General features: G+C 33.5%; 3 protein-coding genes across 3 annotated transcripts in view; 1 reads left to right on the forward strand and 2 right to left on the reverse strand.

Annotated features, from left to right (window-relative positions):
- Positions 1-12,583, reverse strand: part of LOC132161929 (protein REVEILLE 6) — a 32,001-nt gene that overhangs the window by 1,702 nt on the left and 17,716 nt on the right. The gene's annotated exons all lie outside the window — the stretch shown is intronic.
- LOC132161959 (uncharacterized) lies at positions 284-1,775 on the forward strand. The gene is made up of 3 exons (XM_059572190.1): positions 284-483; positions 1,251-1,330; positions 1,620-1,775. The coding sequence occupies exons 1-3, from the start codon at positions 306-308 to the stop codon at positions 1,749-1,751; spliced, it is 390 nt and encodes a 129-aa protein (XP_059428173.1). The 5' UTR covers positions 284-305; the 3' UTR covers positions 1,752-1,775.
- Positions 12,153-12,583, reverse strand: part of LOC132163146 (small ribosomal subunit protein eS10z-like) — a 2,678-nt gene continuing 2,247 nt past the window's right edge. Inside the window, exon 5 of the mRNA XM_059573338.1 lies at positions 12,153-12,329. Coding sequence (XP_059429321.1) covers positions 12,252-12,329 — 78 coding nt within the window. The 3' untranslated portion in view covers positions 12,153-12,251. The remainder of the gene's footprint in view (positions 12,330-12,583) is intronic.

Consider the following 12,583-nt stretch of genomic DNA (forward strand, 5'->3'; position numbering starts at 1 on the left):
TAATCAAGACTATGATATACAGTAAACATATATAAAGAAGTGAAAAAGCAAAACTTAAGGACATCTGCTTTTGGGGTGCACATGACTCCAAAGTGGTGCCACCCCTTTTTAGCTGTAAAATCCACCTGCTCGGCCAATTTTGAACCAACTTAATTAATTAAATTTCCTATCTGCTTCATTAAGTTTTGGTATATATATATATATATATATATATATTATTTGTGTCTTTTCAAATTCATCTTTCTTTTTTGAAAAATAATAATTGCAAGGTCCAAATATTGAAAGTTATGACCCTTTTGTGATTTATGACTATATGTAGTTTGTACGGTGTTTTGAAATTTCTTAGCCTCCAGGTTGTAATAGGGCAACAATTTGTTGTTCCTTCATACTCAAAGGTATCATTGCATCCACAACCAACTAAGCAGGATAGTGATGAGGAGCTGGAGTATGCTGACGATAGCGGTGGGGTTGTAGAAATTTTATGTAACTTCTACTGCATCCCATCTTTTTCCTACTTTTCTGGATTGTTTTTGCAAAGCGTTTAGCCTTGATCTAACCATGATATGGGCAGGAGATCAAGTTTACTGATAATAATTCTTAAATAATATAAGCCTCTTAAGCTTCCTTAAAGTGGGGGTGCCTTGAAGTGATGAGGAATTAAGAATTTGTTTGGAAAGAACCGAATTTTTGGCGGGGCCGGGGTTCCCATATACATATCTATGTGTGTGAACCTTATTTTTCGACGCATACATGCATGTAATAGTAATCACTGTTCAAATATAAGTAAAGGTGTCAATCATTTTACTTCATTAATTTAAGCAAAATTTGAAAGCTATATCCACCTTCATATTTTGTAGGTTTTTGAATGATTCGGATTTGTAAAACATCTCACCATTGAAAGCGAAAATGGGTGAGATCCCATTAAACTTTATAGGGCGCCGCCCGATCAAAGTTTATCTATGCATGTTTACACACATAAATATATTTGTGTGTTTGTATGAATTGTGTTTTCCAAAGACTGAAGTATTAGAGCCATACTTATTTCTTTGCTGCTAACAAATTGCAAATGAAGTTTTAGACATCATATGTGTTACGGTAGATGAGGCCAGAGTGTCTTTATACTGATGCTTTCTTAGCTGTATTGTTTAATGCCTTACAATTCTTCTGCCTTATACTAGTTGTTGACAGTTAAGATGTACATAACTTTTTGAAGTGCTGTTGTGCGTTATTATAAGTTTTTTTATATGCAGCAATCACAAGTACATTGGAAGGGTCAAAAGAGGCGATGACATCCCAATTATTGGAGAAACAAAGTTGGCCTACTTATGAGGTTAGCTGGCATTTTCTTTTGGTATATGCTCAGGATACACTAACCTGATAGAGTTAAATGTCCAGGCTTATTTCCGTCACATATGTGGCAGATTTTTCAGTAACTGGCAAACAAAAAAACTGGTAATGAACATTTATTTCTTCTTCTTCTTCTTCTTCTTCTTTTTTGGGTTTATTTTTGGTTATAAAATAAAACTGGGAAGAAAGAAAGAACAAATCAATGTTTGAGATCATTAACTAATATGTCATGACTCTCATACCAGTTACTATTATTGATCACCTTGGTACAGGTGGGGTTGGATATGTTTGGTCAGTATGTGAAGGAAGCCATGAAGAAGAATGGAGACATTCAATTGCACCAATTCCTGCAGATAAGCTTGCCGAGGCAATGCAAACTACTGACGATGATCTGGAGTTGTTAACCCATGATGGCATTGTTCTCCCAACTGCGGTCTATAACGATTCAGATGATGATGTTAATGAGGATTCCAGAGATGAATCCTTTGAGACGAGAGTAATAAAAAAAACAATGTCAAACCAGAAATGATGATGTTAGTGGATACACATTTGCAGAGAATGAACATTTATTCAGCCATTATCATTTGCAGGTTGAAGAAACTTTTCTACGGAATGTGCATGAAAATATTAAAGAAGAGAACGTAATCTTGGAACAGAGCACATTTCGGTATGTTCTTTTTTTTTTTTTTTTGGATCTACACTTTTAAACTGCTTCAATTCACTCCGTTGTTTGCGTAATTGTGCCTCTACTATTTTTATATTTAATTTTTTTTTTCCTATTTCTGTTTTTTTTTTTTTTTAATTGGTAGTCACATACCTAATAGCACTTGAACCCACAGCCTTAACCTCCTTCCTGTTCCTTCATGGGGGAGAGGAGCCATTTTTTAGCTATGGCTCATTGGACAAAGACTTTTTGGACAAATATTATGTATCTGGAAAAAATGGAATATGCGTTTTTGAATATTTAATTTTTGATGCCAAAAATGATGACATACTTTGATGATGTTCGTAACCTGCCCACAAAGTTTCTTTGACTTGGTTTGGTTTAGCTACTAGCTTATATATTCCTAACGTACTCCACAAACTATTCACTCCCCTTCCTCTCCTCTTCTTGTCCATTTTCTTATCCATTTGGTGAGTTTCACACTTGGTACTTTGAAAAGAATTGTTTGTATTATTGTGTTGCAATGTTCAAGGTTATAAAGGAATGAGTAATGCTAGAAGGAAGACTAGAGTCTTTATTGTGTCCTCTCAAATGTGATATAGCTTTTAAAATTATCAATAGATCAAAATCTAATAATACTCATCAAATTCAATGGTAATTTTAAAAGTCACATCACATTTGGGAAGATATATAGTCTTCCATTAGCATTACTCTAAAGGAATTGATAATCAACTCAGACAGTGTTGATAGGTATAATGAAAAGGCAGATCTGAGAATTATGCTCAGAAACCACAAATGACCAGCCAAAGAGTAGGCCTACAAATGTTGCATCACCCAGTTAGAGAAGAAAGGAATAAGATCAATCCCATCAATTACTGTCCGGTTTGTATAACATTAAATAAAGTAGTATGGAACCTATGGTTGGAGGTCTTTGTCCTTGTGTTCAACACAGTTTAGCATTGTACTGCGTGGCTTAGCAGTTGATATGGAAAAGGGGTGTGACAAGTTTCTGCTAAACTTGATATCATTGAAAGTGATTATTTTTTTAACCTCCAAATGTCCACATGATGCAAAGGGCTCAAGGTAACGAGTCTTCTTTTCCAACTTGCAAAAACTTCTATCACAGTCCGAGGCATCAGCCAATACAATTCAATAACATAAGGCAAACAAACACAATTCTTTTAATACAGTGCAATGTAAGAGGACATGATCTAGTACCTTCTCACCATTATTCTTACACATGCAGCATCTACTCACCCCTTTTTTCCAAGCTATCAACTGTCAGTATTTTACCCAAAGCAGGTGTTTATCCAAAGAATGCTCTGCTTTTGTTAGTACCTTGACACACCAAATACTCTTCGGAGGAAATTCAATGGCTCCATTATGAGTCTCATAATCACAAATCTTCCATTCTTAGAATGTCTCCAAAACATTTTATCTTCCACTTCAACAAATGGAGTATAATACATTAGCTCCAAGAAAATGTCAAAGTGATTCACGCGCCCAATCTTGCGAAGATCTCAGAAATCTAATATGCCAATGTTGAGCTCCTTCACCAGTTATTCCAATCTCTAAAATCTTCTGTTTGCAAAACCCTAGCAGAAGAAATAAGTATTATACACAGAGCTTTTGGAATTTGTCCTACATCAGCATTGCAAACCCTTCCCCATTTCCATCCGAATGCACACTTTATATGATTCTTCTGCATTTTTTTCTCTAGGCTATGTTTGGATGTATTTATTGGGATAATGCTTTTATATATATTTAGTTGGTATGAGGTTTAGCCGAGTTGAGTTAAGTTTAGAATGCTTTTGTTCTGTGCGGATTGGTTGCTTATCATATAACTTTTTTGGCCATTTATTTAACAGGGTGTCATGCATGAAGTCATGTGCGGACGGTGATGGAGTTATATTTTATTCAATGATGAAATTGTCATTAGAAACTCCGCATGGCTCACCTAGTAAGTTTTCTATGTTTTCTTGTTTTGGTATACATTCAGGTAGAGGATTCTCATTTCTTATTTGATTTCAAATAAAAGCTCTTTATGCTCGAAAGTGATTGTGGCTTTTTGAATTTTGTTGAATATGTCTAAATTAGATTAAGAACCTGTTTGAGATTGCGTTTGAGAAATAAAACTTTTAAGTCAAAAAGCATTTTCTGACAAAAGTTTTTTATTCGTGTTGCATACTATAACTACTTATATAGTCTGCTCTTTCTCTCTCTCTCTCTCTGTGTATGTGTGTGAAGAGAATGAGTTATGTTTATGGATGACTGAACACCTAATTATAATTTATAGATCCTCATTCATCAATAGTTTATATATTGAGATATCTTTACAGTAATCCTATTATATTATAAGAACTGAACGGCGTTATCATCTTACCGTGTACTTTTAAATAAATTATTCTATTAAAAATTATGTCCATTACATATCTCGATCCTTAGTTGTGCCCCTTTTATTTTGGCCCAAAATAAGTTGTTAAAAGTATCAACACCAAAGAAAACTGTCTTTGTTGCCCTGTACTTTTTATGTTAGAACCTATTTTCTTGTTTTTACTGTTTCACATATTTGCTATATATATTGACGCATCCATATTATGTCATTCAATACAGCATCCATATTTTGTTGTACCCCGATTTTTCATTTGGCTGCCTTGTCTTGTGAGGGACTTGGGATTGGTGAGGATTTGGATTAGGGTTTGCTCTGTCCAGGGCCAGCTAGGATAAGGTTGATACACATAAACTGAACTTGTCATGGTTTCAGTCCTGTTTCAATGATAGCATATCTTGTTTGTACATTACTTCCTAATGCTATACATATCTTTCTGTGTAACAGATTTCATTTATGTATGAAAAATTATTTTCCTTGCCTTTTGATCTATGGAATAAACAATTTGGTTCTTCTTAATCTACTTTTCCGGTGAATTGTTTAATAATGCCGTGAATGTAATTACACAATGGCAAAAACTTCTGAAGTCTTTCCTGACTGACATTGATGACCAGGTCTGTTTATGATAAATCCTTTTAGATAATTGTTGCCGTTTCTTTGACTAGTAATGTTTACACAAGGAATATGATTAACTTGGTTCTAGAATGTAATTAGATATTCTTCTTAAACATCTCTTCATAGGTTACATTAGGATAATCTAAACTATAAACACATATTCACTTCTTCCTCTCCTTGGTAAGAAATCCAGTCCAATCAATGCAACAAATGCAGCAAGTGCTTGCCAAAAGTATTTCCTACACAATACCTGCCAAAAGCAAGGAAAACAAGGAGAATTTTGTTAATAACAAGGAAAACAGCTTAACAAAATTGAAGAAGAATTTTGTTAAACCATAAAATCAAATAACAAGAAGAAAGAAAGGGCTAACATTCTTTGAAAAACATAGCTCAAAAACTACATGAGGAAAAAGAGCTTTTTCATGGAAATTTCATCAAACATATAGAATGCATGAGGAAAAAGCCAAGCAAAAACCACCGCAAAAATCAAAACCCACACTCAAAACCGAGTACCAAAACAAATCCGATCTTTTTTTTTTTTTTTTTCTCAACCCAAATCACAACCCAGCAACAACATATCCACAAAATAGTCTCCACTCTTCGGCCATTAATCCAAAAAACAACCAACAAATTTCTTTCTCCATCTATGGTCTCTCAGTATCAAATAGAAGCAAGTCCCAGCAATAATCATTCAACAAAAATCGAAAATCAGTTACCAGAAGGAATTAAAATCGAGAAACGAAAAGAATAAAGAAAAAAAGCTTACCTCTTTTGGTGGCCCGGCTCGTCAGTCGGAAGGGAGGCGCTCGTGGGTTATGGGTTGTGGGTTGAAGGGAGGAGAGGGAGGGAAACGACGGTGGGAGTGGAAGAAGCTCGTGGGTTGTCTGGGTTGCCTCGACGACGATGGAAGGGGGACGAGCTCATCTTGGCCGAAGGGATTTTCTGGTTGCTGGTTCTTCTTCGCCATCACCGGAGAAAAATGATGGTTACAAAAGATGTTAGAAAAGTTGCATCGAAATTACTTATCTTTGCTCTCCTTGTTGTGCAATCCAATAGCTTTGCCCGTGCCCCTCCCTCATTTGTCCATCTTCACCTCCTATCCCACTTCCTTATTCATATGAAGTTGATGAAGGCGGTACTAGAAAAATGTATAATTGTATTGCACACGTAATTGAAAAATGTGAAAGTAAGAAAAAAACATGGCCAGGTACCGACTTAATATATCAAGATTGTATTATTGAAGGTTATGGTGTATGCTTTATTAAAGTCAAGTTTTACGAATACCCACTTCACTTTGAAAATTGTATCAACAAAACTTGCAAGCTAATATGGAGAAGTAGAAATCAACAAGGGTGGTAGTTCAATGGCCCCAGAAAGTTTCAAAGTGGTCAAAGCATGTATTAGAGCGTGAGTTCGAATCTCCACAATGGAGAATCTTCACATAAGCCTAATTAGTATTAACCACCTTAAATTCTCATTGATGCCTTGATGGGGCTGAGCCAGGCTATAGCTCAATCGGACTTGAGAGAACGCTTGCGGTTCTCACCGTTTAAGCTCTTCTTGTGCGGCTCCCAGTAGATAGGTGCTACTATAGTCATGCCCAAGTAGAATAGGTACAATTGGTCTCTCCGACCTATTTTTTTGCTCAAAATAAATAAATAATAAATAATAAATAATAATATGGAGAAGTAGAAGTAGAAGGTCCTATTATGGTCAATCGGCCCACTATGTGAGGGGTCTCTTGTAGTGTTATGAAGAGAATATCAATAAATTCTTGGATCCTTGAGTTTCAGCTTTTATTATGGTAAATACTTAACCTAACTACGCACTCGCTCTCTCTCCTTCTTTCTCCTTAAATCATGAGTTGAAATCAATTAGCGGTTAAGGTAAGTGGGTTTGATTAAACAAGTTATTTTTCATTAAAACGGGTGAATTGTTTTGTAAAAAGAACACTTATATATATTCGAGTCGCTCATTTGATGCATTATATAGCCTGTATTTTATGCACGAAAATATGTGTAGATTGAATCTTTAATTTTATCATGATATTATGAAAATAAAAGGATAATGAAAAGTTTTCATTTTTGAATCTTTGATGCAATAATTTTATGAAAATTATGCATAAAGTTTACTCTTTTATTATGTTCATGATTTTCAAAATTTATGCACATGATCAGAAAATGAGGGAAAATTACACTTTACTCTCCCCCCTTAAAGTTTGGGGCAATTTGTAATTCGACTTCAAAAGTTTCAATTTTGGCAATCCACCACCCCAAAGTTTCAATATTTTGCAATTCGAATTCCCATATTTCCCATAATTTTTATTTTTTCTATTAAAAAAAAAAAAACAATTTGGAGGTGCAAAAATGGCCAAATGGCCAAAGGAGCCACCCTGATTTTTTTTTTGAAAAAAAAAAAAAAATTTATAAAAAATAGAATAAATAAAAAAATTATGGACAATATGAGAAGTTTTGGATACAATTGGTCAAATTACAAAAATTTGAAACTTTGGGGGGGTGGATTGCCAAAATTGAAACTTTGGATGTTGAATTGCAAATCGCCCCAAACTTTATGGGGTAAAATATAATTTTTCCAGAAAAGAATGTTACCAAATACATGTTTACGGATTGAACCAACAGTATTCACATACTAAATGTTATGTATGTACGGAAAATCTATATTGCATAATATTCATTTTCTTCTACTTAAATTATAATTTTTATGTTTTATAATTACATGCACATAGTATAATGATACTTAGTTATTGAGTGTCGACTCACGTACAACTTTATTTTTGAAACTTTCAGATAATATTGAAGATCAATGGAATTATAAGGTAGCTTGAGGTTTTGGTGGCGATAGATGGTCAAGTTACGAGTAATGAATGAGTCATTGACAATTTATGTATTGTATAGTTATGACATTATTATGTTATAGCTATATATGGCTTAGTTGAATTTCGAAATTGGATTAAGTTGTAAGTGTTATTATTATTATGTTTTAAAGTTTTCAATTTATAAATTAGCAGGGGCTGTAATCTCTATATACTTGCATTATTGCACAAATTATCACAGCAACAAGTTCAATATAAGTTGCCATCCTTCTCATTGTGCACGTCAAAAGACACACCATCTAGCGAAATTACCACGTCATTGTGCATTTCATGGAAAAATAATCTACTTAAGACATGTTTTTAATAATCAACACAATTTATAATTAACCATGATGAATGAAGCACATGATTTTGTAGTTCCCGTCAAACAAAAAAAGCTCAAGGGATATAATCAATAAGCCACGAGAGATGATAATGGGTAATGGCAATGTACAACCAGCACCATATTATATGATTAATCATTTGTCAAAATAACTTCCAATTGACAGCAAATATCATTGTTCCACAAACCCTATTAATGATTAATCATATTAATGTTATATAGTGTGCTTTTTAGAGCACAAAAGTGGTTCACCCGGATAATGTTCATAGTTTTTCAAGAAATAATTAAACAACACAAGAACAGCAGGAGATCTCGAGAAGCACCAATATTAACGTACGTACACTCAATAACCAACCATATATACTCTTCAGAAATGAGACAAGACAAACGTTATCATAAAAACTAAATGTCATTAGACTACAATTCAGCTCAACTTAATATATCCCAATTCCCAACAAGCTAGAAACCTGATAAAAATCTACAGAATAAAAGCTCAAAATAACTAATAATAAGCTGTGAATTTCTTCAATATATAATGGAACAACGGGTCGTTTGCCAAGCCAAAAGATTATCTTTGGTGATCAGTTTAATGGAGATGTAGTACGTGGTGGATGTTGACAGGTGAAGCAACTGTACGTATACGATGAGGATGAAGAAGCTGGTGGAGAGCTTATTTGGTAGCCCGATTCTCATTTGGATCCAACCCACTTGCTCGACCGGCCGTGGAGGGCAACCCATCTTTTTAGATTTAAAATTGAACAATTAAACAATTTGATGAGATTATGAATTTAAGAGAAAATTACATGTACTCTCAAACTACTACATGATTGAATGATGTACGTCTTCCTAGCTAAAGAGTAATGCTTTTTGTCACCCCTCCCTCTCCTTCCAACTCATGTGCATGCCAAATAGAATATCTCCCTTCCAAACTATAGATGGAGTTAATGTCCCCTAACTCAAACCAAAAAAAAATTGTCAATATGACAATATACCTCCTTTATCATTAAAATAATAATAATTATAATAATAATAATAATAATAATAATAATTCTCTTGATAATTTTTTTAAAAATAAAAATAAAATGGTGACATCTGGATATATATATATATTAGAAAGTTCCTCGTCAAAAAGGTCATGTGCACTTTTTCATCCAACATAACATAAAATGGTAATTTTATGTATTCAAATGTCATACATGTCAGTTGATGGGGTTAAGTTGAAAACAACAGTTAGTTGAGGGGGCGTAAATATATTTATCCCTTATCTTTAATATAAAATGTCTTTTCAGATAGTTCAAATTCATCTAGCTATTTGTATATAACATGTTTACCATACTTATCTAGCTATTCATCTAGCTATTTGAATGGGTGCATTGATATAATATATTATAATTATCTTGCCAACCGTCCTTACTTTTTTATTGAAAATAATTGCACTCTGATGAGTATACTTTTTTAAAAAAGTTATATCTTTAACAAAAATATTATCTTAAAACTTTTGCTCTAACCAAAAGCCGCTTTACAATGGAAAATGTTATACTTCTAAAAATTAAAATGGTCAAACAACACTTTTTTGAATAAAATTACTTTAAGAATAAGTCAATTTAAAACTATTAAGCCTTTTGCTCAAACCAAAAGTCACTTCACTTTCATATAAATGAAGTGTTTTAATAAGCCTGAATTATTAGTTTGAACTAAACTTCAAAATAAGAACGTTTGTAAAGTGTGAGAAAAATGATGGTTACAAAACGTGTTAGAAAACATACGTTGTTTATAGTTATTCTCTTTGTTGTGCAAGCCAATGACCTTGTCCCTCCCTCGTTTTGTTCGACTACACCTCCCATCCCGCTTTCTTATTCATATGAAGTTGATGAAGTTGGTGTTAGAGAAATGCGTAAGTGCATTACAGATGTACTTGAAGAATGTGAAAGGGTTAAAACAACATGGCCACTTACCGATTTTGTGTATCAAAAATGTATCCATAAAGGTTACCCTAAATGCTCTCATACTTAAGTTATGGATACGCACGTCGTTTTCAAGATTGCATCTATGAAACTTGCAAGAGAGTAACAAACAGTAAACGCAGACCTTATTATCGTCGATCAACCCAGCGTGTGACATGTTTTTTGAAATGTTATGAAGTGCATCTCAAGGAATTTTCGGATGACACCATTTATATACATATTCCTTGAGTTCCAACTTTTGATATATATGGTAAAGATTTTTTAGCTACTCTCTCTCTTTCACACACATCATGAGTTGAAATTAGTAAACTAGTTCTTTTTTAATTAAAACGGATGACTTTGTTTTGTAAAAAGATTGTGTTTTGAAACAAGTTTCTCAACCTTCTGCTCGAAGGATGCGTGAGGGTCCAGGAGCTTGGACCACATAACGTACCCAATCATTTGGGATTAAAGTGGCATTACAACGAGTGAATGGATTAGGAAAGTTTTTAAATGAAAATAATGAATGTATATAGCTTACATTACATATGATAAAACTATAATATTGCATAATATTCATTTCTTCTCCTTAAATTATGATTTTTATGTTTTATAAAGTTTGATATTCTAACAATGGTGGGAGCTAGGTTCCACATATATAGTATAATTATACCTACTTATTGAGTGTTGACTTACACCGTTATTTCTGAAATTTTCAGATAGTATCAAGGATCAAAAGAATAAGGAAAGGAAACACATGGTTTTAGTTGCGGTAAATAGTCAAGTTAGCAATAAGGAATAAGTCACCAACAATTTATGCATTGTCTGGTTATGAAACTATGTTATAGCTATGCTTTAGTTGAATTTCATAACTATATTAAGTTGTAAACGTTATTACTATTATGTTTCGAAGTTTTCAATTAATACTTTATGAAGTATTTTTGTCTTGTTAAGTTGTATGCTATTCAATGTCTTATCCGCAATAAAGTTGTAAGACCACTTTCTTATCCTTCAGCTATGGTTTCAGATTCAATTAAAGGCTTCGCAGGGTAGGTTCAAGAGCTAAACTTGATGGATACAAGTTCTCAGTTGTCAAATGTGAAAAATCGTCTTCTTTGAGACTCTAGAATAATGTAACGCGTAGGTATTGCATATCTCATTTAACCATCATATTAAGCGGGGGCAGACCCACGACATTCATCATGAGGGGGCGTCCTTCTCCCCACTCCCAAAAGAAAGTTTTTTAAACACTTGTTATTAGAGGCTTTCAATGAAAAGTCTCGCCCCAAAAATTAAAGAATAATGATAAACTTAAGGACCTATTTGGGATTAGAGAACTTAAAAAATATTTCTAGTATTTGAAAAATTGTGTCAAAACAAAAACAAAACAGATATATTTAGTAAATAATTAAAAAAAAAAAAAAAAAAACATTTTTTTAACTTTTTTTACTTTAAAAATGATTAAAACACACTTCTAACAAAAACTTAAAAATGAAGCTTTTGCCAAATAAAATTTTTTAACCTAAAAACTCTATTTCTCAAGTACAATCTCAATCATACTCTTACTTTCATTTCTTTACGCTCATATTGATATCTTTTAAACCACCGATACAGCAGGGTCTGTAATCTCTATATACTTGCATTATTATAAATGATCAAAGCAGCAAGTTCAATATAAGTTTGCCACCTTCTCATTGTGCACGTAAAAAGACAAGAAGACAAACACCATCTAGCGAAATTACCACGAATTTGAATGAATTGATCGAGCTGTTAACAATGCATCATTTCCTGGGACGAATGAAGAAAGTTTGGCGGTGAAGAGAGCGAGATCACACCCGTTGGCAGGAAAAATAATCTACTTGAAAGATGTGGAAACATATCGTCCAGGAATCAGTTTAAAAAATGCTTTTAATAAGCAACAAAATTTATAATCATGAATGAGGCACATGATTTTCTAGTTCCCGTCAAACAAAAATATATAGCTCATTATCTTAATACTACTGGAATCTGACAACTTTGCTGTATTCTTCCTACATACTAAGCTCAGGAACTATAGAATATGAAGAAGCAGCATCATTTCACGAAAAACTTGAACTAGGGGGAGCTGCACCAATACCTCCACTGCCACGACCAAAGCCAGGGCGTCCACCAGAACCCTGTAATATCAAGGGGAGCAAATGAAATAATCACTAAGAATATCAACGCTACAAAAACATTTGGTAGGCAATCATGAAAATCTAAAGGTAGAGAAATAAATCTTAAGATGCTAAATATTGTGAGCAATATATGGTGATTAACACCCGGGTAAGATTCATAGTTTTTCAAGAATAATAAACACATTGGCATGATAACTAGAAATATACAACACAAGAATAACAGGAGAAGCACCAATAACATTCGATAACCAGCG

The sequence above is a fragment of the Corylus avellana genome, chromosome ca1 (genome assembly GCF_901000735.1).
Source record: "Corylus avellana chromosome ca1, CavTom2PMs-1.0".
NCBI lineage: Eukaryota > Viridiplantae > Streptophyta > Magnoliopsida > Fagales > Betulaceae > Corylus > Corylus avellana.

What these genes read in the sequence shown, in the direction of transcription:
- LOC132161959 (XM_059572190.1), top strand. Translation starts at nt 306, where the DNA reads ATGACTATATGTAGTTTGTACGGTGTTTTGAAATTTCTTAGCCTCCAG. An exon ending in TGGGGTTGTAGAAATTTTAT is followed by an intron (nt 484 to 1,250) that starts GTAACTTCTACT and finishes TTTTATATGCAG; the next exon opens with CAATCACAAGTACATTGGAA. An exon ending in AAAGTTGGCCTACTTATGAG is followed by an intron (nt 1,331 to 1,619) that starts GTTAGCTGGCAT and finishes ACCTTGGTACAG; the next exon opens with GTGGGGTTGGATATGTTTGG.